The 27,080-nt window shown below is 40.2% G+C and overlaps 1 protein-coding gene across 2 annotated transcripts; it reads right to left on the bottom strand.

Annotated features, from left to right (window-relative positions):
- PWWP2A (PWWP domain containing 2A) lies at positions 1 to 26,163 on the bottom strand (the record flags this gene model as incomplete). Of its 2 annotated transcripts, XM_082006286.1 has the most annotated exons (3): positions 1 to 35; positions 11,652 to 12,619; positions 25,463 to 26,148. In XM_082006286.1, the coding sequence occupies 3 exons, from the start codon at positions 26,146 to 26,148 to the stop codon at positions 1 to 3; spliced, it is 1,689 nt and encodes a 562-aa protein (XP_081862412.1). The 2 variants fall into 2 exon arrangements, with proteins under 2 accessions (XP_081862412.1, XP_081862411.1); XM_082006285.1 differs by lacking the exon at positions 1 to 35 and having other exon boundaries at positions 10,939 to 12,619; positions 25,463 to 26,163.
- Between the last annotated feature and the right edge of the window lie 917 nt (positions 26,164 to 27,080).

Genomic DNA, 27,080 nt, shown 5'->3' with positions numbered 1-27,080 from the left:
TCAGTCTGATGTAAAATGCTGCCATTTGTTGAGACCTATGGTAGAAAAAATCCAGTTAACAGGAGTAAAGAATTGGTGATGGTTTAAAAAAAAAGAAAACAATTAACCTGCTTGCCTGCCTGAATTCTTACTGAGTGTACTCCTACCACTTCCCAGAAAACAGCATACCATGAAAACATACTAAAAACTCACAGAAAAATCAGGTATCAACTTTTCTGAGCTTAAACTGGACTTTACCAGCAGAGTTAAAGGAAAATTACCATCATTTAGCAAACTAGCAGACAGCAAAACAAAGTATCTGCTTGTACAAACATCTATGCAAACACTGTACTGCCCGCTGAAGAAGTTGGTGCTCAAAGCCAGAGTGATACTATGAAATTTTGCCGGACAAAGTAACTACCTAGAATAAGTGGAAACTGGAGCAACGGATTGTAATTCATGGCAACCATGACCTTTCTGTGTCTTAGAGCAAAAAAAGCAAACTTAGGACACTATCTATTCAATATTGATAGCATTATACATCCATTGTGTAATGCAGCCTGTGATAAACCAGATATTTTCATATACTGAGAAATGCAAACAAGTGCGAAAGCGAGGCAGACAACTTGCCCTTGCAGCAATACTGGTAGCCAAATCTAGTTAATCATTACTTTCCTCCATGTCTTAGATTCGTCTTGCTTTCTAAAATGTAAAAACCACCAGCTATTTCTCCCCATTTTAGGACATGACTCAGACGAGACAGCAGTTTTCCCTTCCAGGTAAAAAACATAAAGATGAGATTGTGCCTTCTTTTGGCTTTGTATCTTCACACAAAACTGTGAGTGTACACTGCATGTCATGGTCAAATTACCAAGAATTTCTTTATTATAGTAATTAAATTTGCTTGAAAGAGAAGCAGATGAATCACAGTTGCAGAGTATATTGGAGTTTCTTTGTATTTTGCTTCTCATTCGCTATTACGAGTACTATAAAAACTGTTCCCATTTGGTTGCTCACACAGTCTTTAAACTGAAATTCAAAGCCTTCTTGCCAGTGGCATTATAATCTTTGTTGAAGCGATTATAGGATGGAAGAAAACAGAGACAACAGAAGGTGAAAAAGCAAATAGACCCGTTGCTCTCATGGATGTTATGATTTGGAGGCAAAAATCCAGGGTAAAAAGTAGATTAAAAAAATATAGGTTTATTAATTTCAAGAGAGTGTTTCCAACTGTTGCAGAATCTCACTATTCCCATGCATACAAACCACACACTTGTTACCTAAACATTTGTCAAAATTAATGAATATGAAATATTTTGTATTGTCACAGTGAAGCCGACTTCAGAATGCTGCATGTAGATTTAGCCCAGACCAGTGAGCAATAACCTTGGGCTGGATTGCTATAGGTATGAAAACTGTGTAGGGGACATCTGATCTGTCCAGTTAAAATATAATTGGTTTTACATTGTTTTACTTGCATCAATAGCTGTGCTTAGTATAGGACAGGTTTAAGGCAGGAGTATACGAGATTAGGCTCCTCAGATACAGTGACTGAAAAATAGCGCCATACATGTGCAGTCACGTATCTTATTCTCCTTGTATTGGGGAGGAACGTTTCTTACCCTGAAGCTTTCCCTGGTGTGAACCATGCAGAGCAGGGACCAGCAACCCCGAGAACAAAAGGTACAAAGAGCGGAGTTGCCACAAAGGATGAAGTGTCCCCGAGTCCTCACAGACTGCGCTTCGACATTGGTAAGCTGCATGCGTTGGCTCAATATCCATGTCATTAAATTCCCTGACCCTTGTGAACACAGCAAGTTGTCTGTTTTATCAATCAGTCAGTGAGTTCATTCACTTCGTGTAATCCACAATTTGTAAGCGAGTGATAGCAAAGCCTAATTCTGAGGGTAGGGCTCTCGCGTGATGTACAGTATGCTCACAGCAGTCTGGGCTCTCTTTTAAGGCAGTTTCATTCAACTGCTGGAGACTATGGAGTCATCACAAAAATTACCACCAGTAATAAACATAAGCATGTGTGTTAGAACAAGCGCTGACGTGGCTTACGGCCTTTCACCACTGACGTTGGGAACATCTGCCCCACTCAACTGCGTTGCACACAGCCGCTTTCCCGGGAGCCATCACTGTAATGGGGATTCTGATTTTTTTCAACGTGCAAATTTCCGTGATCCTGTGTGTTCACTAATGTCCAAAGAGAAGCACTGCCTTTGAAAGTATTTGTTTTTCTCTTCAAAGGCAAAGCAGAAAGACAACAGGCGTCGTCAAGAAGAAGAAAAGACAGCCCAGGACAAGGTAGAGTAAAAATAGCAGTATCTCCGATCACATGCTCTGAAGGAGAACATACACAGCTCAAAGTAGAGACCCCCAATTTAAAAATAGGTACAGTAACATATATGCAACTTCTTTAGGGGACTAATACTTTGCCTATATGCAAAACTATGTAACAGAAGAAACAGTGGATGTTATTTTACTGCTACAGATTCAAATTTTAACTAGTTAGGAAGAGTTAAAATAGGCTTCTCTTCCAGATAAGGAATTACTAAAAAGAAAGCACAGCTATTGCATTCCCGTATGGCCCAAGACAATCTTCAACAACAGGGCCTCAACTACAAGGAAAACCAAGAACAGTAACACATTCTTCAGTTTACATGCCTAATTCTCTGAAATATATAACACAGTATCAAGAATTTCTAAAACCCGGCCAAAACTAGCTTGTTCACATAAATGTATTAGAAGAGATTAGGTCCCTAAATCCCTCAACACTTGAAAAATCTCAAGGAAAGATTTTTTTTTTTCCCCCCTGAAAATAATCACATATTGCTAATGTGATATTCCAATCAAAAATATTCAGTGCTCAAAACCTTCATCTATGATTTAACAACAACTTGTAGAGGGAAAAAAAAAATCTGGTTTTGTTTTTGGTTTCTTGTTTGTTTTGGTTTGTTATTTTCCCTAGCAAAAATACAAATATACAAAATACAAAAATACAAAGCAAACAGGTTCACTTTTTTCTTTTTTGGGGGAGCAAAGCTAGAGGGGGGAGCTATTTTTAGTACTAAGCCTTCTCTCTCTTGTTTTTCTTGAGGGACTCGGGAATCAGGAGTGATTTGGGAGCTTTCACAAACACATTCTCAACGTCTTTCATGACGTCCAAGGTAAATGAGCATCATGAAATCATTAAAAGTGATAATTTCCTCCTCCTATTGCTCAGACTTCAGTCACTTGTTATTACAACCCCTAGCAAACACATTTCCTGGTATTTTTACCAAAAAAAAAATGTTTGTGTGTCAGAACCAAAATCTCTGCCTATTACACAAACACTACAGATGGCCAAAAGAACACAACTTTGTTGTCAGTCACCTTCCAGTTGAGGTTCCACACGAGTCGCCAACAGGAGAGCAAAAATAACTAGAGCATTCCAAGTACTAGCGAATGTAAGGATGTGTTCCTTACCACATTCATCTGTGTTCCTGTATGAAGTACTAACTGATTTTAGTGGCATTGTCTTCTAAAAGGTGACACGATATGCCCCTTACTAAAATCAGCATCAAGATGACTTCAGTTTTACACGACTCAAGAACCAGATCACAAAAAACAGTCCATAATTATTTATGAAATGCCATTCATATGATACCTATGTGTCAGCTGAAGCATTTAATCAGGTCATACAGAGCAGCTTGAGGTTCTAACCCTAACTAAACGTCTTTGAAAAATCCAGTTTTTATGCCTTTAGTTCCATTTTACTAGAGCTACTAATTACCAAAACTGGCACCACATGCTTTAAAATTTCAAACCACTGCAGAAGTATAATTAAACACCAGTATTTCCTAAAGCCAAACGAAAATCCTCTAAATGTTACTAAATAAACAATGATGCAGAATTAGCATTGGAATTGTATCTGCTTGCTTTACTGACAAAGTACCCTCTTCCCCTTTATGCACTTGTTAAAAACAGGCAAGGACAATTTTGTCACCAGAATTATGCTGCATTTCTGTTACAAAAACTTTTAGTGATGGTAACAAGCTAGTGAGAACACAGCTTGCCTTCCAAATCACAGCTTCATAGCACATGGCTGGCACGTGTAAGAATATTTCTTATTTATATCAAATATTGCATATTTGACATCAAAACCACCAGTAAGCAAACACGAAAACTGACCTAAATCTATTTTTAAATTAGTTTTTTTGGGTTAAGTTGACATTTTACATAAAGGATGTCATCCAAATATGATTTTGCATAGAAGAGGCCCCTGGCAGGAGATGCTGTGCAGTTTTACTGCACGTGGAACCTAGGACTCTATTGTTAGAAAGCCATACTTCCATTATCCTAAGCGTGATTCCTGCATGACTGAGAACAGGACACATGAGGCAGAATCCTTCATTATATGCGTATTTCTGCAAAGCTTCTGTTTTTCCAAAATAAGGATTATTAGTAACAAATTTACAGAAAACAGAGCCATGACAGGGTCAGGATAGATTATCTATTCTATCCCACACCCAAACACAGGATGAATTTAACCCATTCCTGACAGAGGTTAGCCTAATCTATTGTTTTTAAAAACCTCTAATTACGAAAACTAAGCAACTCTCCAAACACAACCCAGGGTTTCACTCTAACAACTGGAATAAATATTCTAGTGCCTAATCTTAAATCCCTGTCTTACAATTTTAACTATTATTTCTTGCCCAAGTTGAAACTAAACAGAAGTGTGTTTCCCCTCTGCCTCTGCACCTATCTTGCAGGTATCTGCAGACCTCAAATATCCTCAGTTCCAATAGTCCTTTCTTCCTTCCCTGGACTGAGGAATAAAATCATTGGCATAGAAACTGCATTACAGTTGTTCAAAATATGCATGGTCCTGATTTTGAAAAGAACTTCTCAACTATGTAGTCCAAATAAATCCCACAGATCCATTTGTCTTCACGCACTGAACGAGCAAAGCCTGAATTTAAACTCGCAACAGGGGATCCTGGTTTGTTCCCTCCACCAACTTACACCTGCAGCCCCTCGGACCGTGGGTAGGTAGGCACAGAAGATCAAAGGCTGTCCATCTCCATCGGTACAAGCACAGGAAATCAATTTTCAGTCCTGTGCGTACAGAAACTATCTGGGAAGGTTATGCAGGCACGCAAGACCATCCCTTACTCCCATCTGTTCCCCTATTGGATGTGCAAGGTGGCTCAGGTCTTCCAAGGTACAAAAGCCCTTGTCTTATCAATGACATTCATTTTCTATGCTGCTGCTTATCCTACTTCACGCCAAGAACATTGATTGCTTTTTCTTGGGGGGAAAAAATGGAGCCATGGATCTGAGTTCCCTTCAACAAGCGGTACCTGGCACTAAGCTTGCCAGTGCTGCCCAGGGAGAGTTATCCTGGCTGCCCAATCTGGTAGCAACAACAGAACTGCGCAGGGAAAAAGCATGACAGCAAGACAGCCACCAAAAGACTGTCTCCACAGCCATGCCTGGGAACTGCTGTTTTGCCTTGTGGTCATAGAAGGGCAGTTGTGTCACAGTTTAATTAAAGAAAATAATTCATAAACTAATCTAAGTTACAGTCTGGATTGGTATGCACGTCCCAGGTACTACAGAAGAAAGACTGAAATGTATGAGTCAATCATAGGAAACTATAAGCTGCTATTAGGATCTAACAATTAAAAACCAATAAGAGTTTGATAAGAGTTTTGTAAAACTCCATCTAAATTACCGTAAACAGGTCTTGCCACCGATGTCAGAGAAAGAGCAGTTCAAACTAGAAATGTGCACAGAAATGCCAGCAAGATGAGCAGGTAATAGAAAAGCCATCTTACAAGGGGCTCACACTAACAGCATAGGAGGGAACTATTTAAACTAAAATACAAAGCTGTCACAAAGAACAGTAGTTGAGGCATTTTAAATGTTGAATAGGAATTTGCCATCATAATTGTTAAGGACACGTATCAAAACGGAGGTTCTTCTCATTACACATTAAGAATAATTTGAAGCTCAGTACTTACATCCACATCTCACAAGCCTGGATCTAATGGATCCTTAGATAGCTTGATAGCTACTACAAAAGTTGTCAATGCTACAGGCCTCTGCCTGTCCTGATGTTAAATGTGGATGATCTCTGATCACTACAGCATGTCAGAAGAAGCTTTAAGGATGTTAGTTATGCAAAACCTCTGTTGTTATTGATACTCAATTTTATTTATAGGAATAATTTTACTATATTATTGCAAGTATAGCCTGTCAATATCCCCAAAAGGTATGCTACTGGATCCTGTCCTAAAAACCAGACACACACACGCTGAATGTAAGTGCAGCTTAAACTGACAAAATCCTGTAGCAAGTCACTCCATTTCCACAAGCATGAAGTAGATTCTAGATGAAGTTCAAACAGCTGACTGTGGGACAATGGCATACATTTCACCAAAATTCTCCCACGAGCTCTCTAAAATAGGATAGCACTACTCCCTTCCACTGAACTTGCAGAGTAATGTGTTCTTCTCAAACAGCCAACTCATAGTTCTTCTTCCAGGATCACATCTGTCTGAATACACCAAGTTCCTCTCTCTTCCTTCAGGTTCCCTATGGCACTTCTATTTAAACCCTTTAAAAGTAAACTGAAAATACACACAGAAAGCACCTCAGCCTTTAACCAATGTAAACTCTATACTGTAAGATCACTTTCAAGTTTGATTTAAATAGCATACCTATACTTTTACCACACGGCTTATAACACAAAATACTGCCACCTTACTGCCCTTTTAACCATAAGCTCACTCTACTTAACTCCCAGTTCTCGATCTTTATCAACAAGTTAGTGTAGTGATCCCACTGCATTGACTGCATTTGCTTATTCCTGTAGGCATTTATTAGAATAAAGTTATAAAGAAACATGAACTGAAATAGCCTTTCACTGATGTCAGCCTCCTTCTTTCCGGGACCCTTCAGCCAAGAGGGCAGCTCTATTTTTTCACTGTACTTCACAGAATATACATGAGGACCAGCTACTAAGATCTATTTTCCAAATTTCATGTTCCTATTCTACTCTGACAACTTTAGCAAGAGCTTATAGAAGACATGAATGGAAATCAGTTCAAGGACTTGAGAGTTAAACTAGAAAGAAATTTAAGGCTAGCAATGCAAAAAGCAACTCTTACCCCTTCCTCGCTTCCCCTGATGCACTATTTCTTAAACCTAACCACATTTAGAAACTACTTTTTTTTTTTAAAGAAAAAAAAAATATTTTACAACATGCTGAAATAAGTCTTGCCTTAGTCTCAGCCTTGCACAGTTGACCCAAATTATCCCCACTAAACACACCCCTCCTGGTAAGATAGCTGTTAGTTCTGTAGGTTTCAAACTAAAGATAGCACTGTCTAAAAGAAAATATCATATAATCAGAGATTATTATCTCATTAAAGTGTTGACATAAAATTACAACTCTGATTAGAAAAATAACAAATATTTGTTAAATTTCCTGTAGAACTCCACTTCAGAGACATATAAGCATTTCACATTTGCTTCTAGCTTTACCCATGAAGCAATCACACCTTCAAACACTCCTGTTAAAGGAAATCATTTGTAAGTTTTGGAATAACTACTCTTTCTCAAAACATTTTCACTGAAGCTAAAGATCTTCAAAGGAAAAGTAGGCTTGTACTAGAAACTCATCACCATCTGTCACACCTTCCCCCCCTAAGTTGAAAGATCATACATATTCAACAACTACACTGAGGAATTTCATTAATTCAAAGAGACATCATTTGCAATTTATTAAGCTGATCGAAAGCTAACAGTCACTCTTTCTGCTGATGTTTGTCTTCTCAAGACACAGGCTGCTTGCAACAGTTGCACAGCTTAATTACAGAGATGCACTATCCTGGCACTGTACAGGCATGCTCCTGTCATGAGTTATTTTATAAGTCATTTAAACTGTCAAGCTAACTCAGAGATGGTAGATGTGTATCCAACTGCAAGAACCGTCGTGCCCACTCCAAGTGTAGGCATTGCTGGGAGCAGATAGGCACGTACAAGTGTGGGGGGGTTTGCAGCTTATAACTAAAACAGCACTAAGCTTTGTCCAGGTCTTCAAAGATAATCTACATGCAGCATCCACACTGCCATAATCAAGGTTACTTAACTGAAACCAGACTTTACATTAAGCCAAATATTTTCTCCACTGTAAACTCTGTTATATCTAGAGTGTTAGCTACTTCAGAGTGAAAGGAAAAACATGAATGGGGTATTTTTAACCTAATGTAACATGGTGGTATAAAAAAAAAAAAAAATCTGTTTTCAGACCTGTTAAGGCTGAAGTGATAATGCACATTCACTATAAAACTTAGGAAAGACTTCTTAAAAGACTGATAACTACAAATCAAAACCAAGACTCTTTAAATGTCTTTCATAAACAGTTCTTTTGAACATAAAACGATCTAAAGAAAAAAACCCCTCTCCCACCTTGCCAATGAACACCTGAGCAAACTTTGACTATGTATGCTTTAGTACTATTCTAAGTTTATATAAATTAAGAGGTAAGAGTACAAAGCTTCCAGGTCTTTTAAAGAAAAAAAAAATAACAATATAAATATTGATTTCAGCACTACCTGGCTCAGAACAACTAACTTGCAACCAGTTCACTTGAGCTGCTAGATCTCAAGGAACTAGTGTAGACTTCTAAATCATGTTGTATGGGTTCTTGACTTCAAGAAGCATTCTGCTTTAATAACAAAGTACGGCTTATTGACTTAGAGTAACTATTTCTGTTTGCAGGAAAGAATACATAGAAGAGAAACAGGATTTTTTTTTTTTTTTCCACATTATGAAATTTATTGTGTGTTTATCACATTCAAAAAGCATTGACCAGTGGGGGTTTTTTTGTAACTGTTAGAATGCCAAGGTAAAGCTGGTATATTCGGAAGCTTAATTAGCACCTAACAGAGATGACCGTAAACTTGAGGAAAATTTGAACAGCCATTTATTTGACACTTTAGACTTCCAATAGTTCTGTGGGCACAACAGAATAATTTTAAAAGGTAAAAAGAAACTGAATGCTTTGGAAAGACCAGACACTATAATGAACATACGAAATTTAATCTTAAGAGTTAAAAACATTTTAAGGGTTTGATGATTAAATCCTTACCCCCATTTTCATGTCTGTTTAAAATCTAACTTGAGTCTAAGCTTAAATTTTTACAGCTGTCATGATTGCCTACATGGGCAATTATGGAAAAAACAGGACGAAAACCGCTTTGGGATGAACACTGAGAGATTCTTCACAAGGCATTGCAAGGCTGAAACAGGAGTGGGTTGGAGAAGAGACAGTAATTCACATGGTCAGATAAGGACCAAAACTAGAAGAAAAAAAAAAAATGTAAAGTCAGTTGCATGAAAATGCCCCAACATTGAGCAAAAGACATGCAAGAAAAGTTGAAGTAGCAGTGGAGAGTGGGTCTGATTAGGTTTTGATGGATGGAAAAAACTGAAAACATTTCCCCACTGTATAAGTGATATTATCCAGTCTTTATTCAAATATATGGAACAAAATCTAATTAAGGGAGAAATTTGATAAACTTTACAGAAAGCCCTCTACAGAGCTACTTTTGAAACGAAAGGGACAGATAATTGCTAATCTCAAAATTAAGACTGAAGTATACCAGTAGTACTTTACAGCAAGCAGTTATCTTTAAGAATGCGTGAAAAAGGACAAATTTACTTTTTAAAAGGGTGTCCTCTAAATACGGCATACATATAAAGTACTCTAACATCCTGGACTTTTTTCAAAGCTTTTTGAGAAACACACACAAATAATTCAGATTTAGTCAATTTTATTTACAGTTTGTTTTTTTACATTTCAGAGCATTACACAATTACATATTCTCATTTTCTGACCTGCAAACAGATACCTTAAACGGAAATATTAAAAAAATGAAGTTAGATACATCCAAAATGCAACAATTACACATCTGACAATTCACAAAGTGTAATTTACTAGGACGTATCCTAAGAATTTAGGAACAACCAGTCAGGAGAAAATCTGACCAATTTCAGCAATCAATTATTTACACATTCAAAACAAAGCCTCTCTTAATCTAAACCTCCAGGCAAATGGCCTGAAAGATTTCTTCAGGAAGAAAGACCAGAAGTTATGATTCACACCTATGCAGCATTAACAGCCCTTGATCCCAAATACTGAGTGACTTCTCAGCTTTGTCTTAGAGCTACAGGCATCCCTCTCAGCTTCTCAGACCCTGAAGTGTTATATTTGTGCCCCCATGTGCATAGAAAGGCTGAGTGTTTAAGTGGTCACTACGATAAAACCCCATTTAACCTGGTCTTTAAGTTACATGAATTCTTCTTCCTTAAAAGTTTCAGCAAGTCTTGTAATGCCATTTAAACTGGCCTATGGATTGGGGCATGCCTCCTTAAGACATTTAAGCATGCTTTGAACCAATTTGCACTGGCCAGACTAAATACATTAGAGACTATTTAAAATAATTTTTAAAGACCATTTAGACAAGGCTTACATTTCTACACTTCCCTGATGGGCCACCTAAAAAAAAAAAAGTCACAGCTACTACTTTCATCCCTTGTGTTAACCCTTTGCCACACAGCAACTAGTTATATACTGGGTAGAAACTACTAAAAAATTCCCTGCAAATAAGCTGCCTTTCAGCTGAGGCTATGGCTCCTATGCATTGGGTGTTTGAGGAGTTTTTCTTTAAAAAAAATTCTCACTTGAAAAATACTGAAGTTCTCACTTTAGGCTAATTTTGATTGCATGTTCAATTTGTTTAACTGTCAAGAAACTGCTACAAATGGAACAACTTTTGTATAAAAAGAGCAATCAACCGAGTGCAACTTCTGACTTAGCAAGTCCTTCATGGTAGTTCTCTAACTAGGCTATGAATTTTGTGGAGCCTCCAAATTTCTTGCCTACCTTACTTTCCATGTTCACGTTTCAAACTGTGTCAGCAGGGCCCGAACTTCGGGAGTCAGCTGCTTAGCAGCCTTAGCTGCCTCTGTGACAGCCTTGCGGTAAAGACCCTTTCTCTTCTTATTAAAGCGCAACTGGAAGCTTTCTAAAAAGGGGGATAGTTGTGCAAGAGCAAGAAAAGATGTTGTTGTGGAGCCAAACCATGAGATACGAGCCTCCTGTCGAACTAAAAGGCCGTTATCTTTCCGGCTCACAGTTATGGTAAGAATACGGGCTGGCCACCAAGGGAAGCCATAAATCTTGGCCCAAACAATGTCCCCTACACATACGGTCCTGCCATCTGGTGTGACACATTTAGAGACGTTTTTGGAAAAGACTTCTGTTTTCAAGGAATTACTGAGCTTTTTCTCTTCCTTTGAAGAGGAGGAGGAGGAGGAAGGTGCATGCATGCTGCCTGGAGGAAAATCAAAGCTTTCAGTAGAGCTACACTCAGAGTTGGTAGATTTCAAATCATCTGTGCTATCACTACTACAAACTGATGCACTGGAAGAGTCAGATTTCTTTTGATTAAGGGTCATGTAAACCGTTATATTGCTTTTGCTGCCTCTCTTGCCCAGTGTCTGGTGTTCATCCTGATCAACAGTTACATGCACTTCACTTGTGTCCTGAACCTCACTGCTGGCCTCTTCAGGGCCTTCTGAGGGGCTCTGATTTTCTGAAGGGGCCTCACCTGCTGAGCGGGTGGAGGAGCAGCGAGACTGGGGCTTAGTTGCCATCTTGCCACTCCGTATTTTCTCAAGTCCTGTCTTGAGAGAAGAGTCATTTTCTTCATTCCGATACCTTTGTGGCTTTAAACGCAATCGGGGTGGGAGGGAACCTGAGCTGGTGTTCTGAAGACGCCGTGTGAAGTGGACCTTTGAATGTGCATTTTTGGAAGAGGAGGTTGCACTCTGCTTCTTTTGTGCCTTTTCTTTGGCCATTTTCAAGACTTCCCGAGCTTTTGCATGATCCATGTTTTTGCTCTGGAGAACTTTTTTCGTATTTAACTGCGCTTTTGAAGTATTTGCTTGTGCAGAAACTTTAACTACTCTGCTTCTGCTGTGGGCAATATTTGAAACCTTGACCACAGCATTCCTTTTCTGGCTTTCATTTTGGCTTTTTCCGTCCACTTTATGGTCAGTCTTAAGTTTTTTATTCACAGTAGTCACACTCTCATTTCTTCGTTTTTTATTATCCTCATATTTTGAAGAGTCATTTGCATTGCCACCTTTTTTAATTTCCTTTTTTTCTGCAACAACACTGTTTTTGCACTTGTCACATAAGACCTGCCGGGGTCGTAGTTTGATAGCATTCATGATAGAAGTGGGTTCCTCCCTGTACATTTTACGCTTGGGCCGCTTAATTTTCCGGGGTGGAGGCTGAGGTATTGACTGGTTATACGTGTCCCTGATAAACAAAGGAGGAGGATATGGTGCTCCCTCATGAAAGAGAGGAGGTGGTTTAGAAGTCCATAGGCTTTTAGCTATGCTAGGTTCTGATGGCTGCATGAGAGAAGAGTCATCAGGGACTGCAGCATTAGATTCACGCTTCACCTGTGCCTCATCTTGGAATGGTTTACTTTGGAGCTGCATGGCTTCAGGTTTATCCTTGTATTCCCTTTTAGGAAATATGGTCACAGGGATTCCATGGGGTCCAAACCTTAAAGAGAAAAAAAAAATTAAAGGTTTTGAAGAATCTTTTGCTACATTTTTTAAAAAGCATTTGAAAACCTGCCCACATTATGTAGCCACCATTTGAAAGACATGAGTCCCAGGAAAATTAAAGCTTCATATCTAGCCTTATGGTAAGCTTTGAAAAAGCAGGATACAAAAATCAAGTCCGTAGAGAACGTGAAATGCACAACTTCACTTATTATCAGTTTCTCTTGCATCCACAAGGTGCCCTGAAAACATAACAAAAAGTATCACCTAGACACAGCAGCAGCAGAATTAACTTTGTACTTTTAGAAAATTCTTATAGACATACAAACTACACACATCCCCATCAACTCCAAATCTACCCAAGATTAATTCCCATACTAAATCAACTTATGTGAAGAACGCATCTTCAGTAACTTTTAGAAAATTCTTCCATTTTTAGCACAGCACAAAAGGTTGGAATATGTTTCAGATTTAATCAAGGCAAATATGGACTGAATACTTGCATTGAACATCATGCACCACCATTCTTCATCCATCTGATGCATTACAGCCCAAAACTTGCTAGCTTATTAGTTTGAGGTTTTTTCCAGCACAACTACCCTTATTTCACAGTATACCCATTCCTCCCTGTTTTGTGAGCAAACAATATTTCAAACCTTTGCTTACTTTTCTTCAGACAGTTCTAGATATCTGCTGCCCCATTTGACATGCACAGGACTTCTCATCACCCTGATCAGCTCCAAGAGAGAGAACGAAAAATCCCAGCATGACTTAGGCATTAGCTCAACTTTCCTATAGTAACAGAAGTAGCATGTTGCCTAACAGGTAACCAATACTTTCTGCAAAGGGTTGTGCTGAGGGAAACATTTTATCGGTTTGCAAAGCCTTATGCTTGCCTTCTCAAGAGAGGAAATAAAATGATAAGCACATTCATTTTACAACAATGTATCTTTCAATCCCCAGAACAGGGCAGGAGGGATTACAAACCCTTGTTTAACCTTCCTTCTGTTCCACTCCACAACCTACCAGCCAGCTGAGGAACCAGCCTCACACAGAGCTGTCACCAGGCTGTTCACTGCTCTTAAACTCTGCCCGACTCCAGCTCACATACACAAACTAGTGTTTGGCTTATATTAGTCAGTATTTTAACAAGTTTGACCTTAATGCAGTAACACCACGAAAGGCAACATTGCAATTCAAATGCCAAATCATCCCTTTTGAATCACTAAACAAACACCATTGTGTTTATCCCATCCCACCTGACAGGATAATGAAGTAATTACCCCAGATTTGTCCCCAGGTTAATGCTAGTTCATGTTGCACTGCAGCTGCTCAACTGCAACATACTCTTAAATGACTGAACTCAAGTTTATTTACAATCTACAGTTACCTCTCAACTGAAGATAAATGTTGAATACCAGCCTGTTTTCCATTCACACTCCTGCAAGAAACAAGCAATTTATACAAGTGCCTACATGTTGGCTTTATTCCTTCAAAATTGCTTGGAAAAAATGTCATATGTGTTAGAAGATTCTTTACACTGTCACCAACAATAGCTATCACTTGTTTGTCCTTTTGCTTATCTGTTAAGACTCTTTTTACACTTAAAAGTTGCAACTGAAGCAAACAACCCATCCAAGATTAAATTATCCATCCAGTTTGCACTTCATTACAAAAGGAGAACAGAAACAGCAGACAACCTAAGCAAGGGGCAAACAAACAATTTTGTCATCATAAAAAAAGAAGGGAAGCTGAACACATGACAATTTACAGTTTAGTATCAACATGGGCACTGCTGTTACCCTACAGTTCAGTACTGTTACATTCATACCTTTGAACTCTGGAGACAGAGGCAAGAGACCAGGTGGGCAGCTGGAACAGTTTGGTCCCTATCCATGGGCTGATAAGTGCTCTTTACCACAAAATATCCCTCCACCCCACAAAAGTTCGTTTTTGAGGTTTGGACCCACTCCAGTTGAATTCCACACGTCCCTCCAGAAATGAGCAGCATAACTAAATGCAGTCTTCTGCACTAGTGAAGGCTAGAGTGAATTATAAACATTTAGCAGCTGATACAGGCTTTCTCCAGCCTACAGTCTGGCATTAAACCACAAGCGACTCACTCATAACGAAGTTTTAAGTTCCCTAAGTCCCAGAAGTCCACCAAGTGTAAAGAAGTTGCTTTTCCACAAACACTTTTCCTTCCACTAAGGATTAAGAGCAAGTTATTCAATTCCAAGTAGGGCTTTAAAATAAACCATCACCTGATAATAATTAAATTAGCAATATTTTCAGTGTTACTTGCATCAAGAACTTCAGCTTCAAGTGCAACAAGATCCAGATCCCTTCTTTCACCACCTGATAAAGATTACAGGATTTGGAAAGAAGTTAATTTACTGGAAGAGTCGAGAACAAGACAGGGCAAGGTCTCTGCTGTGTAAATTTCAATCCCAGACAAACCACAAAAGTAGAACCAGACAATAGTGTGACATCAAATAAGCGAAACCCATGCAGAAGAACATCACTCAAAACTCTTTTCACTGTCTCAGGAACAGCATTTCCTAGCCCCTCACAAGACGTTTCCATGCCATACATACTGGTCCAATGCACCAGCCTTTCGTCTAGAAAAGACATTTATGCTGACTCCATGTTCGGAAATTAACAGTGACCAGAGAAGAAGAGGACTGCAAGGAGGTTCTCCAAAAGGATCCCATTTAATTACTTCATCTCTCTTTTCCTAGATTTTGTTCTACTGCCTCACAAGAAAAGTCAGCATGATTAGGACTCCAAATGCATAAAAAAGTCTAACAGAAAGCTCCACACATGACTGATACCATGAAGGCATCAAAGATTAATACTGCACCTTAGATTATCCTTTCCCTCAAGCACCTGTGTAATACTCAGGCCAAACAGCTGAAGAACAGGAAAGCCAAAGTGGAATTTTTATCTAAGATGCAAACCTGTTTTAGTAAGACACAAACCAATCCAGACTGAATCTCTGAAGCCAGAGTCTGTCTCACAAAAGGTACTGTTTTAACAAATGAACTAGACTCTTCTGCCCTGTCTACCTAACAATTAATGAATTGTAGAATTAGAGAACATTCATGCATATCATCTAGTGACAGTTATGGAAGAGCAAATGAGACACTATTTCTGTAAATGATGCGTCAATACAGAAAAAGACATGACTAGTCAAGATATAGTCCTCTTGAAGTACGAGATAAATTTGGTAAGCCCAGGGACTGAATATTACTTCCAACAGCTGAGTGTATGGTGCCTTCTCTTTGGTTGTCATCCAACAGTAAGTTGCATCCATAAACATTCATTTTTAAATTATATTTGTTTCCTCCTTGGCAAATGAAGTTCTCCAGCTATGCAACTTGAAAGAAAAATATGAAAATTAAGAAGAGAACAATGGCAGAAAAACTTAGCAATGAAACAGTAAATTATACAGGAGAGAATGAAGACAAAGAGCAAGGTAAGAAGAGAGCAAAGGCAAAACAAAGAATGGCCTATTTTTCTTAAGGGAAGCAGCGAGTGAAGATGTGATCTTAAATCTCTCCAAGACAAGGCATGACACAGCATCTAATTAGTTCAACAGTGAACACAAGTATTTTTTGCATATACTAGAATTTCAACCCCTGCTTCTCATACAATCACAATAATAATTTTTGTTATACCAAACACACATTTGAAATAGCTAGGAGTGCCACATGTATGTAGGTCAGGCATAAAAGTTGCAAAAGCTAGCATTTGGTTCATCTACTACAGAGATTACGATGGACTAAAAGGCTACCATAGAAAAAAGGGTTAAAGATCCAAGCAACAGAACTCAGCTGTATCATGACATTTACCGATCTACGTTTCAGTCAATGACTGGGCAGTAGAAGATCATCTCTTGAAAGAGACCATTTTAGTTACGCTCAGTGATACTACCTACACATTTCATCTGTCACATGTTACACATTTAAGTACTATAAAGAATTGCCTTGTCTTTATTCTAACAAACTACTTTTTTTTTTAAATATATTGATCCCGAGTATCACCTGTCCCTATTATTATATCGCTTTCCTCCAAAAAAGGCTATTCTTGGAAAGACATATTCCAGTTACTGTTTGCTTAAAAAAAAAAAAAAAAAGAAAATAAGTTCTAGCTGTTCATTGTACAGCCCACTCATGCATAAAATACAGTTCTACCTCAGACTATCACTTAAAAGAACAGAAGGATTCATTGATGGGGAATGGAAAATTGAAGTGTTAGGAAAACCAAAGTAAGAAATAGGTATTTCAACCTAATTTAAGGCAGTTTTGGAAAGCAGTGCACTGCTGCTTCATACCTATGCAAAATTAGAACCAGTTTTCCATGTTGCCAGCTTCCTCTCCTGTAAAGGTGTCCTGGCTCTTTTTTGCTTTGAAAAGGCACCTCTAAAAGATAAGACAGTTGAGACCCATCGTAAGCAACTTATCTCCAAGAACTTTTGTAAGTAACCTGAGCAATCAGTAGGATCTAATCATATTTCTGCTATACATATCACTTCAATATACATATGCATTAAAGACATAAATAGCAATAGGAATATCAGGGACTATATTTAAATAAGAGACTAATGGGGTAGATGAGATCAATACTGACAGACCAGTGATCTTTACACTGAGAAGAGCTTTCAATTAACTAGGGTATGCAGAGATAGAAATATGATAAAAACAGTCAGGTTTTATTTCCACGGTTTGTCAACTGTTAGTGAATAGGTGGACATGGCATCTTTTGAAATTATGTAAAAGCTAGTTTGGGTATCAAATCTAGAACCCTGTCACTTAAAGCCATATAGATTTGTATTACAGATATGTAAACTTAAGCACTTCAAGCGAAGTACAAAAAAAAAATTTTCAAATCTAAATTCTATAGCAGAATTACTACAATTAATACATATTACTGTGTGATTTGTATGCCAAACACAGCACAGTTAGAGTATTTAAAAAAAACCAAACAAACATGAGATAAGGAACAAATCCCATTTAAATTCATAACTGTATGTACATAAACATCTAAACAAGACATCCCGGGGGCAAAGTGTTTTATGCTACTATGTGAAGTCTTAAGGTCTCATCTTTAGCCTCCAATGTCTAACTTTTACTCCTCTATTAAAAGAAACAAAAATGAAAAAGCACAGTGCTCTGCCAAGAAGAGTCAAAGGAGAGAACCCACTGAACCAGTTCAGAAGTATTTCACATTTGTCTGCGAACACACTGAATTAACATCAACAAAGCACAGTAACCTCCAGTGTTGTGATAAGTGTTAAATCAAGTCTGTTGTAAATGATTATGATCAAAACTCATCTTCACCACTAAATCAGACTACAGTTATCTCTGACTACCTTTTTATGCATTGCTCTTGTACTCAGTATCATCCTTAGTGTTTTGCAAAAGCCAAGACAAGCAACAACTTCAGTGATTTTTATTGCATGGATAAAAGTTCAAAGACTCTGAATGCTGAGAGTATAATAATACGCTGAAATAATACAGAGCTAAGTATATATATTTCATGTGTGTATCTACACTGAGGGTTTAAATTATAATATTCAATGTAATGAACAATTAGATCATAGCTATCTGAACACAAAGTATTTCAGAACTCCTCAAAATAAGCTGTATTCAAAACACAGATTATGCAATAACCTACTTTTAATATATAATTTACTTGGTGTGATGAAGTGCAATATGGAACACATTGCTTCAAGCAGCAGGCACCTTACTGAAAAAGGCATACACAGAAGCCAAATTATCAACTCAGTGATTTACCTCCTGAGCAATGTAACAGTAGGCTAAATAGACTAGAAAAATGCGTATTTCACTTAGAGCTCTAAAAACATGGCAAAGGACTGCAGTCTAAGTGACTCTTTGGAAAGAACACATCACCAAGAATAGATATTGCCTCACCATCACAAACTCTCAGCACCAAGAAAAATGTGCTTAAAGATATGATTAGTTCAAACTTAGTAACATGTGACAATCCACATCTAAGCAAACTAGTAGGAAGCTTACATACTTGAAGACTTTTACTAACTAATGTTAAGCTTAGTGTTTTTAAAACAGGTACACTTGCTTGAAATCCACCTTCTTGTTTCTGGCACACTTGCAAGACCGAGGAAAGACCAGAGGAAGGTATGTGTGGAATTGAGTTTGAAAGACTGTCTCAAGAAAGCTGGTTAGGAATATCCAAGCTGATTTCAATCATTCCTAACCACTGTCATCTGGGTCTCCTACTGCTATCTCTACCCAAGTGGAAACCAGCAAATGGACACCAAACAATGCGCAAATATACCAAAGGCTGTATTAGCTCAGAGTACACCTCTCCATGAAGTTAGAACCCCTTTGAATGGTTTCATCTTCCAGGAAATTGAATCACGGAAGCCCATGTAGTCAGGATGCTGACACAGACTATGAAGAATTATCTGTAGATACAGAAGAATCTCTAAGTTGATAAACCTGAAGAGTACACAGGTGGTCCCCTAATCACTGCTTTCCCCCACAGAAGTGGGAAGGTACCCCTTGTCTTTTCATTGGAAAGAATTTACAGGTGAATTCACAGAATTTCCTTCAGTTTTCCGTAACTTGGAGCTCTATCAAGGATACAAAAGTACACTTTAGAAGACAGAATGCTTTAAGTTTAGGCTTCCTGCTAACTACCATAATTTTATTAGCATGCTTATAAAGCTGAAATTCTTTTTAAACTGAAATTATCTTTTCATTTTTATATCTGTTGTCATTATCAGTTTCAAGTGTCAGTTGAATTTTAAAGTAGATGCTTTGCTGATACATTTGGAAGTATTACACAATTACAAAATTTTATGATTAAGATAAAATAACTTCAATATAGACCTCAAGATCACCCATACCAGTCAGACCCAAGACTCATGGAAAAGAATTATACCATTTATTAATGGATGAAATGTAAGCCAATTCAATATCAAGATGGCCAAGATTCATCAGTCCCATAACAGTGCAAAGAAAAAAATATTTAAAGCATACTGAAAATTTGACCTCCATCTGTCTCTCAACACTTCAAGTCAAGTCAAGCTACTCTTAGAAAGCAATGGCAACACACACTGTTGGAATACAGAAAAGCATACCATAAAAAAGAACAGTTGAACAATCATCTGTTGCATCACAGTCCAACAAAGAACAGTAGTAGACTACAGCTACTTTAGGAAAGTTTGAGGCACAACCCACAGATGCCCTATCTACCAGCAAGATTACAGCTTACTGATTTGAGAAAGGGAAAAGTCGACACTCCTTGTTGCTCAAAATCAGAAGCAGATTGGCAAGTGTTTTCAGTATAAGCAGCATCTTTAACATGTTTCATACCTATATTAGCAAAATCCTAAAAGCTAGTGCAGTTTTGTTAGCCATTTTCACTTTCCAAGTGGAAACTTGGAAATGAGTGAGCCTTTCAGAAAGCATTTGGTAAGTGACCACAAATAACTCAATAAAGTTTTGGATGTAGATAGAGACACAAGAGACACTATTTTCATGTAGAAGCTGAAACATTACAAAATCATAGAAAAATTTAGATTGAAGGCAATATCACAAGGTCTTCTTCTGATCCAACCCTGTCCTCTAAGTGGGGCTAAATTTGATGCTATAGCATTCAATATTACCTCTGTCAGTCACAAGCAAGGTATATGTAATTTACCCCCTTAACCACACACACACCCCCCACACCTATGCTTCCAGTGTTCTGGGAATAAACGCAAATATCAAAGAACTGTTATGACTGTTCCTTAAAAGCTAGAATTTTACCAAGCTCCTTTACACATCTGAGAAACAAAAAAAGAAAACAGGTGATGCATTGTAGGATGACCTTGCAAACTGACTGTAAGTTAAAAAAAAGAACCAAAAAACAAACCCAGCAAAAACCCAGCCCAACAAAAACCCACAGCCCACATAACCCTGAGTAACAGACATTTCTTTACTGTTGAGAACGTGTATCATAGAACATCAGTACTTCTATAGAATTTAAACCTTCCCCAGACAAGGACAACCAAATGTTATTGCTATTTATTAAGTTATTAGTAAAAGAGAACTTAAGAGCAGGGAGAAACATGCCACGTTTTTTCAAGTAAGACTTCTGCTGTTCCCTTCTCACATCAGCAGATCTTGATTTTCTCAACTTGGGAGTACCTTTTTTCCCCCTCCCACTTTTCTTGGCGTATATGGTTACAACACACTAGATTCATCCTGCAGAGTCTACACCAACATAATGCAAGCATACATAGACCATAAGTTTCAAGAAGTGTTAAACTTAAATGATTTAAAAATCTAACATGTTCTGCAGATTAAGACAATGTGAGCTAGGGAATGGATGCAAGTTCATTATTTATCCTTATTCTTTTGCAGTAGAAAGTTCAATGAAGAAATTGAGGAAAGCGTAGGATTCAAGAGTCGCCAAGAAAGCAGCAGTTTTCAGTTAGTATTCTAGGACTGAAGAATTATTAATAAGTCTATAAAAGTTTATTTTCATATATAGTTCATATAGTTCATGCATACCTTGCTGCCGGAAGTCTTTCCTTATCTTCTACAACCAAACCCCAGTCTACTAGCAATACACTGGGCATCTTTTGGATATCGAAGGCTTTTAGGTAACAAAACTTTTTGCTCCCCTTTTCCCCCCTCAAGAACTATTACGATCACACACAAGTCAGAATGAAAATAGGTTAGAGAAAAAGACAATAGGAAGACACGTGTCCACCACATCTGTAGGATTAGAAGGAAAATTTTAGTCAAATGATAAAGCCATATAAAGTCCAAGTCCTGACTGTTGGCAAAACAACATAAATTTAATCCCCCTCTTCCCCTTAATCTTTGGGAAGGGGGAAAAAAAAAAATTGCAGAAATAATTATCCTCTCTCCAGAAGAGCAAACTAAAACCAGGACTTCTTAATCCTACATTTTAAGATTCACGAATGCTATGCTCATCAGGTATTTCCTTACTGTCTACTTCCTCCAGGTGCAGAGCAAGATTTACACTAATTCTGAGCCAGCAGGTGGCATTAATATCTCATATACTCTAAGCAAACACAGTGTTAGTCAAATGCTGGATACAGGCAAGCTTAAAAACCCTATTTAAGCCCCATACCCAACGAGTAGTTTTCAATGACAATGGCATGGAAAATTAACTACAGTCGTGCATGAAGCATTCTACTATCCACTCTGACACAGTAATACAGGATTGCCTTCTCCTGCCTGCATTTCCCATCTCTCCTATCAGCATGACTCCATCAGGTATACACTGAGGAACTCTCATCAGAACCTCATCCTAGCATGCAATATGGCACTTTAAAGGTTTATTGCACAAATTAAAAATGTGATCCTACTGTTAAACTTTATTACTACTGTTGCCATTACCTTTTGAGTAACAAAAGTGAGGATACATCCCTCTTTAAATTATGATTTACTGCATAAGAAATTGATTGGGGGACTCAGTAGATGCAAGTTCCTATTTTCTGCTGATTTTCAAAACTTCCTGTGCAGCTGCTGACAGGTACACAAGACTGCCATTAGTACAGGCAGATAAAATACTTCCTTACGTCAAATAAACATAGGAATAAACTCCACTGAACACTGAGGTGCTCGTGTTATAAACTCCTAAAAGGACATCCTATTTTACAGGTGGTAGGAGAGGAAGAGGAAATCAAACCTTCAATAAAAAGACCACTGACTTCATATCAACTCCACAAGAATAAAATGCAAAGTCAGTGCATCGTTTCAACAATGGAAACAGAATTAGGAAAAAAGAAAAAACGAACAACAAAAAAAAACCCAAAAATTTTAAATTGGAAATATACGGGGATATTTTTGCTTTTATTTCACCTTGAAGTTCAAGTAATTTCAGAACACTTGAGAATGCTAGAAAGAATCCAGTGGACAAGTTTTTAAAACAGTCATTAAAACTTACTCTTAGTACTGTACAGAAGTAGCACCTTCATTGCTGTGAAGGAGAAAGCAGAAACTAAGATTCAAAAAGGACTAGGAATTATTTTCTTACAAGTATATGATGAAAACAGTGTTAGCATGTGCAGTGAACACATCAGCCACTTTTTGAAGTTATTGAATGAGTAAATTCTAATACAAAGTTTCAATTCTAATTAATAAGAACTGGCAGGCTTAAGATATTGATCCCCTTTGCATTAGGAAAGTTTATAAGATTATCCGCATGGACTTGAATGAGCTAGTGGAGACAACTTTTGGTAACCACCCATCTTCCATACTAGAAATCCCAGTGTTTTTATCTAAATTTAGATGGTTTTGATTTAACCCTACCCTTCCTTTTTTTTTTTTTTTTTCTTTTTTGTCCAGTGGAAAAACTCATTATAAGAATTCTCGTGCCTGCCACAGATACAGAAAGAAGTTCATGAAAAATGTTAATGTTCTACAAGCCCAGGTACTGCTACACAAAACAATAAACAGGTACAAAGAAAAGCTGACATCTAAATAGTACTATAATTTAGTCACTTAAAGTCATAAAGTCTAGAATAAAATATAAATCTTGGGCATTTATGTAACACCTGTTTTCTGGTAATTCTTCAGTTTCTTAAAGGTAGCAAGTTCACTTGCCACTGCATTTCCTGCTCTGAGACACCTGAACAGACACTCCTATTGATCTACAAATATTTACTTGTCACCAGCCAAATGTTATAGACCTTATGTCTAGAAACACAAATCTTCTTGTTCAGGCACTCCGAAAAGCTTGGCTTTTAGAATTTAAATTTTACCTTCTGGATTCTCATGTAACAAGCACCTCTGAAAGAATCCAAGATCTTATAAACGTTGGTTGGACTTGATGATCTTAAACAGTCTTTTCCAACCTTAATGATTCTGTGAAGTGGTTCCACTGCATAAGAGAATCTGGGAGTAATAGCACAAGCCTTCGTGTACCACTTTTCCACAGTTCTTACTGTGAAGACTTGCCCCAGGGCCTATGCTTAAAGACAGGGGAAATTGAGATGCATGCTTCTACTGAAGCAACAACGCGTAAGAAGCGGTTTGCCTGCTACCGATGACCTTTACTGCAACGGACTGCAGTAGATTTGCTGCATGAGAGAAGGATCTTCAGTGCACAAGAAAACCTCAGGCAAATGAGGGTATGTTTGTGGTCAATGTGTGTTTAGTAAGATAGGATCTCTTTCAGGAGTAAGGGAGAAGCTGACATTTTCCTTCTTCACGCATAGACCCCTAGAAGTACAGAAGCACGTGCTTTATCACCCTGCTAACCAGGGCAATAATATAATTTTGCTAGTATCATTTCAGACCTACAAAAGAATCAATGTTAACTAGCACTACAACTTAAGTTGTAATGCCTTCAGGCCTGCTTTGAGACATTTATTATCTCACACTAGAAGTGACTGCAGTTTGCAGATCCCATTTTAGTGCTTGGCTTCAAAAGACAAATTGATAACTTAGCATTTCAAGCCACAACAATGGACAAATTTAAAAACTTACTCCCATGGCATTATCCAGAACTTGGGTTTCAGAAAAAACCTTCTGTTTCAAAAAAACAACCAAGCAGCTAGGCCCAGGACAAAAGTGCTGGTCCCATAATACTTTTTCTTTTAGAAAGTATGGACAATATTGATATTACTGTAAGTTATTAAACAGCTACAAGTAATGTAAAAGGGACTGATAAAAGACATATGACCACACATGCCGCTTAAATCTGGAGGAAAGAAGTGCTGCATTTTTTGCATGCCAATTATTTTAAATAACCCTGGTCAAATTTCTTTTTTTTCCTCATGTACCTGCATAGTCCTTATACATCTAGAAAACAAACACTAAGACGAAAAGGTATTTTCACCTGTAAATAATAGGTAGACTGTTTATAAAATATAGTTATCACTGATGACTTCTGGCCTCCCACAAACCCCTTGCTATAGGAAGGCAAACACCAAACCGCACAGTCTAATAAGGCTTTCAGTTATTTTGTGATACATAAGAGTTCCGCCCAAAAAAAGGATATTTAAGAACCAAACTTCACCCCATTCATTGCATACAAGGAGCAATTACTTCAGGACTGTAATAGCCTAGCTTAAAAACCATTATTCTGAAAAATAGCATGTACTGAAAAATAAGGTTACCTAGGCAATGTAAGACACAAGCCAACAGGAAAAACATCTCTGGGTCTGCACGTTTGTACAAGGACTGGAATAAATGCTAACGTCTGCAGTTCAGGTCCTTTTTCCCGGGCAGACAGGGATGCTGCAGGCCCAACCTGAATCCCAACCAAGTCAAAAGGATGTGCCCATGTGCTCGCCCCTCTCTCAGCTCGCCCATTTTCTCATTCCCACTCGGGACTACTTGTGTTCAGGACAGCACTACAAACATGCGGCCAGACAACCGCCGGCCACCGCTCGCACCTGGGAAGGGCCCGCTCCCCCTTCCGCGCCTTGAGGCCGGGAGCGCGGGGCTCGGCCCGGGCAAGAGGGGGGTCCTGCCCGCCCCGCTCCCTCCGCCTCCTGCTAGCGGGGCCGAGAAGGAGGACACCCATGAGCTGCTGCCTCCGTTTCCCGGGGAGGACGCGGGGCAGGAGCCGCTGGCCCCAAGGCGTACCCACGGCTCCGGCCTCCCAGGGCGAAGGAGAGGAGGCTGCTGCTGCTGCCGTCGCGCCCCTCGGGCCCTGCCCAGGCCGCTCCCAGCCGCAGGGCGAGCCCACAAGGGTCTCGGTGGAGGCCCCCCCCCCTCCCCAAGGGCAGGGGAGCCGCAGGGCGGCGCGGGCAGGCGGCCCTGGGTGAGCTCGCTGCCGCCGTCGCTGGGTGGGGGCTCGGGACGGCTCCCCCGTGAGGTCTCACCTTTTAGAGAGGTCCATGAGGACCCCAGAAAACAGCTTCTCTCCCAGCCGGAACGAGACTACCAGGGCGTCCTCGATGATGTGATCCAGGGTGACCCGCACCTCGGAGCCGGGCAGCAGCGGAGCCTCCGCCTCCCCTCCGGCCACAGTCACGGGCACCGGGGACTTAGGCTCGACAGCGGCGGCATCAGCAGCATCCGGCTCCTCCTCCTCCGGCCGGGACGGCTCCTCCCCGGGCTCCGGCTCCGCGGAGCCCCCAGTAGCCGGCGGGCAGGGCTGCGGCTCCTCCTCGGGAAGTTCAGGGTGCCCAGCAGGCGGCGGGCAGGGCTGCGGCTCCTCCTCGGACTCCGGGCTAGGCGCTCCCCGGTGCTCGGCCTGGGGCGAGCCCACCTCCGGGGTGGAGGGCGGCGGCTTCTCCGTCCTCTCAGCTTCCGGCTCCCGAGTCCCGGCCGGGCTCCGGGCGAGCTGCACAGGCGGCGGCTCCTCGGCCTCGCCGGGAGCTACCTTCCCCCCGTCGGCCTCCTCTCCATCAGGCACCACCGACTCCACAGCCTCGGTCACGGCAGGGAGAGGGTCCGCGCCGGCCTCGCTGCCCGGAATAGGCTCCATCTCGGGCTCAGCTTCACCAGCCCCCCCATCGCCCGACACCGCTGCAGTCGCTGCCGCCTCCGCAGCCATAGCCGCCATTTTCTCTTGCTGCTTCACCACCGCCTCCCTCCAGCAGCGGGATCGATAACCACGGCCTTCCCCGCCCGCCTGGGAGGGAGAGCCCGCCCCCTAGGCTCGCATCCGGCAGCCTATTGGTGGGCGCGGTGCAATTTTCTGCTTCTACTGGAGAGTGGAGTAGTCCGTCAAGTCCAGCGAGAACTTCTCGTTGGCCAGCGGGGACTTCATTCAATGAAGAGTCGGGAAGAGGAGGAAGGGGTGCGGCTCGGTGCTTTACAGGCCGTTACAGATTAGAGGGGTTGGGTCTCTAGGGCGGCTGCGCCATCTCATTGGTAGAAGGAGGAGCCGCTCTCGCGGGAAGCTGGTAATTGGCGGCGCCAAACGTCTGTCAGGGGAGCGCGAGGAAGGGTCCGCGCGGTGGCCCGCATGCATCCTGCGCACGGCCGGGAGAGGGCGCGAGGGAAGATGGCGAGGGCAGGAGGGCTGCCCTCGGGGCTGTTAGTTCGCCCTGTAGCGACACCCCCGCGGGCAGAGGTTGTCTCTGTCTCCCAGCTTGTGCAGCGCTGCGCCCGCCATCGTGCGTGTGCAGGCGGGGGGTGCTTCTGGTCTGTGGCGCTACCTGCCCCCGTGCTGTGGGGGCGAGTGGGGCCCTTACTGAGGGGAGGGGGGAGTGAAAAACAGTGTGGTGAACGGGCGGGTCGCTGGGGAAAATGTGAGGAAGGCAGAGGGCCTGGTGTCTTTTGTGAAGTAAATCAACACTTTAAAAGGTTAAGTAGTATGAATTAGGTATATCCGATAAAGGTGAAAAGCGCAATATTGAAAAGGAGAGAAAGAGTTAACGTGTTCCCTTAAGATGTTCTGAATCAGTGATTTTTTTTTTTATTGTGGGATTGTTGCTACTGTGTGGGCGTTTTTTCTGCCCAGGTAGGAAATCTTGTAGTTCTAAACAAAAA

Source organism: Phaethon aethereus (assembly GCF_964289735.1).
Source record: "Phaethon aethereus genome assembly, chromosome: 14".
Taxonomy (NCBI): domain Eukaryota; kingdom Metazoa; phylum Chordata; class Aves; order Phaethontiformes; family Phaethontidae; genus Phaethon; species Phaethon aethereus.
This window is presented reverse-complemented; position numbering and strand designations above follow the sequence as displayed.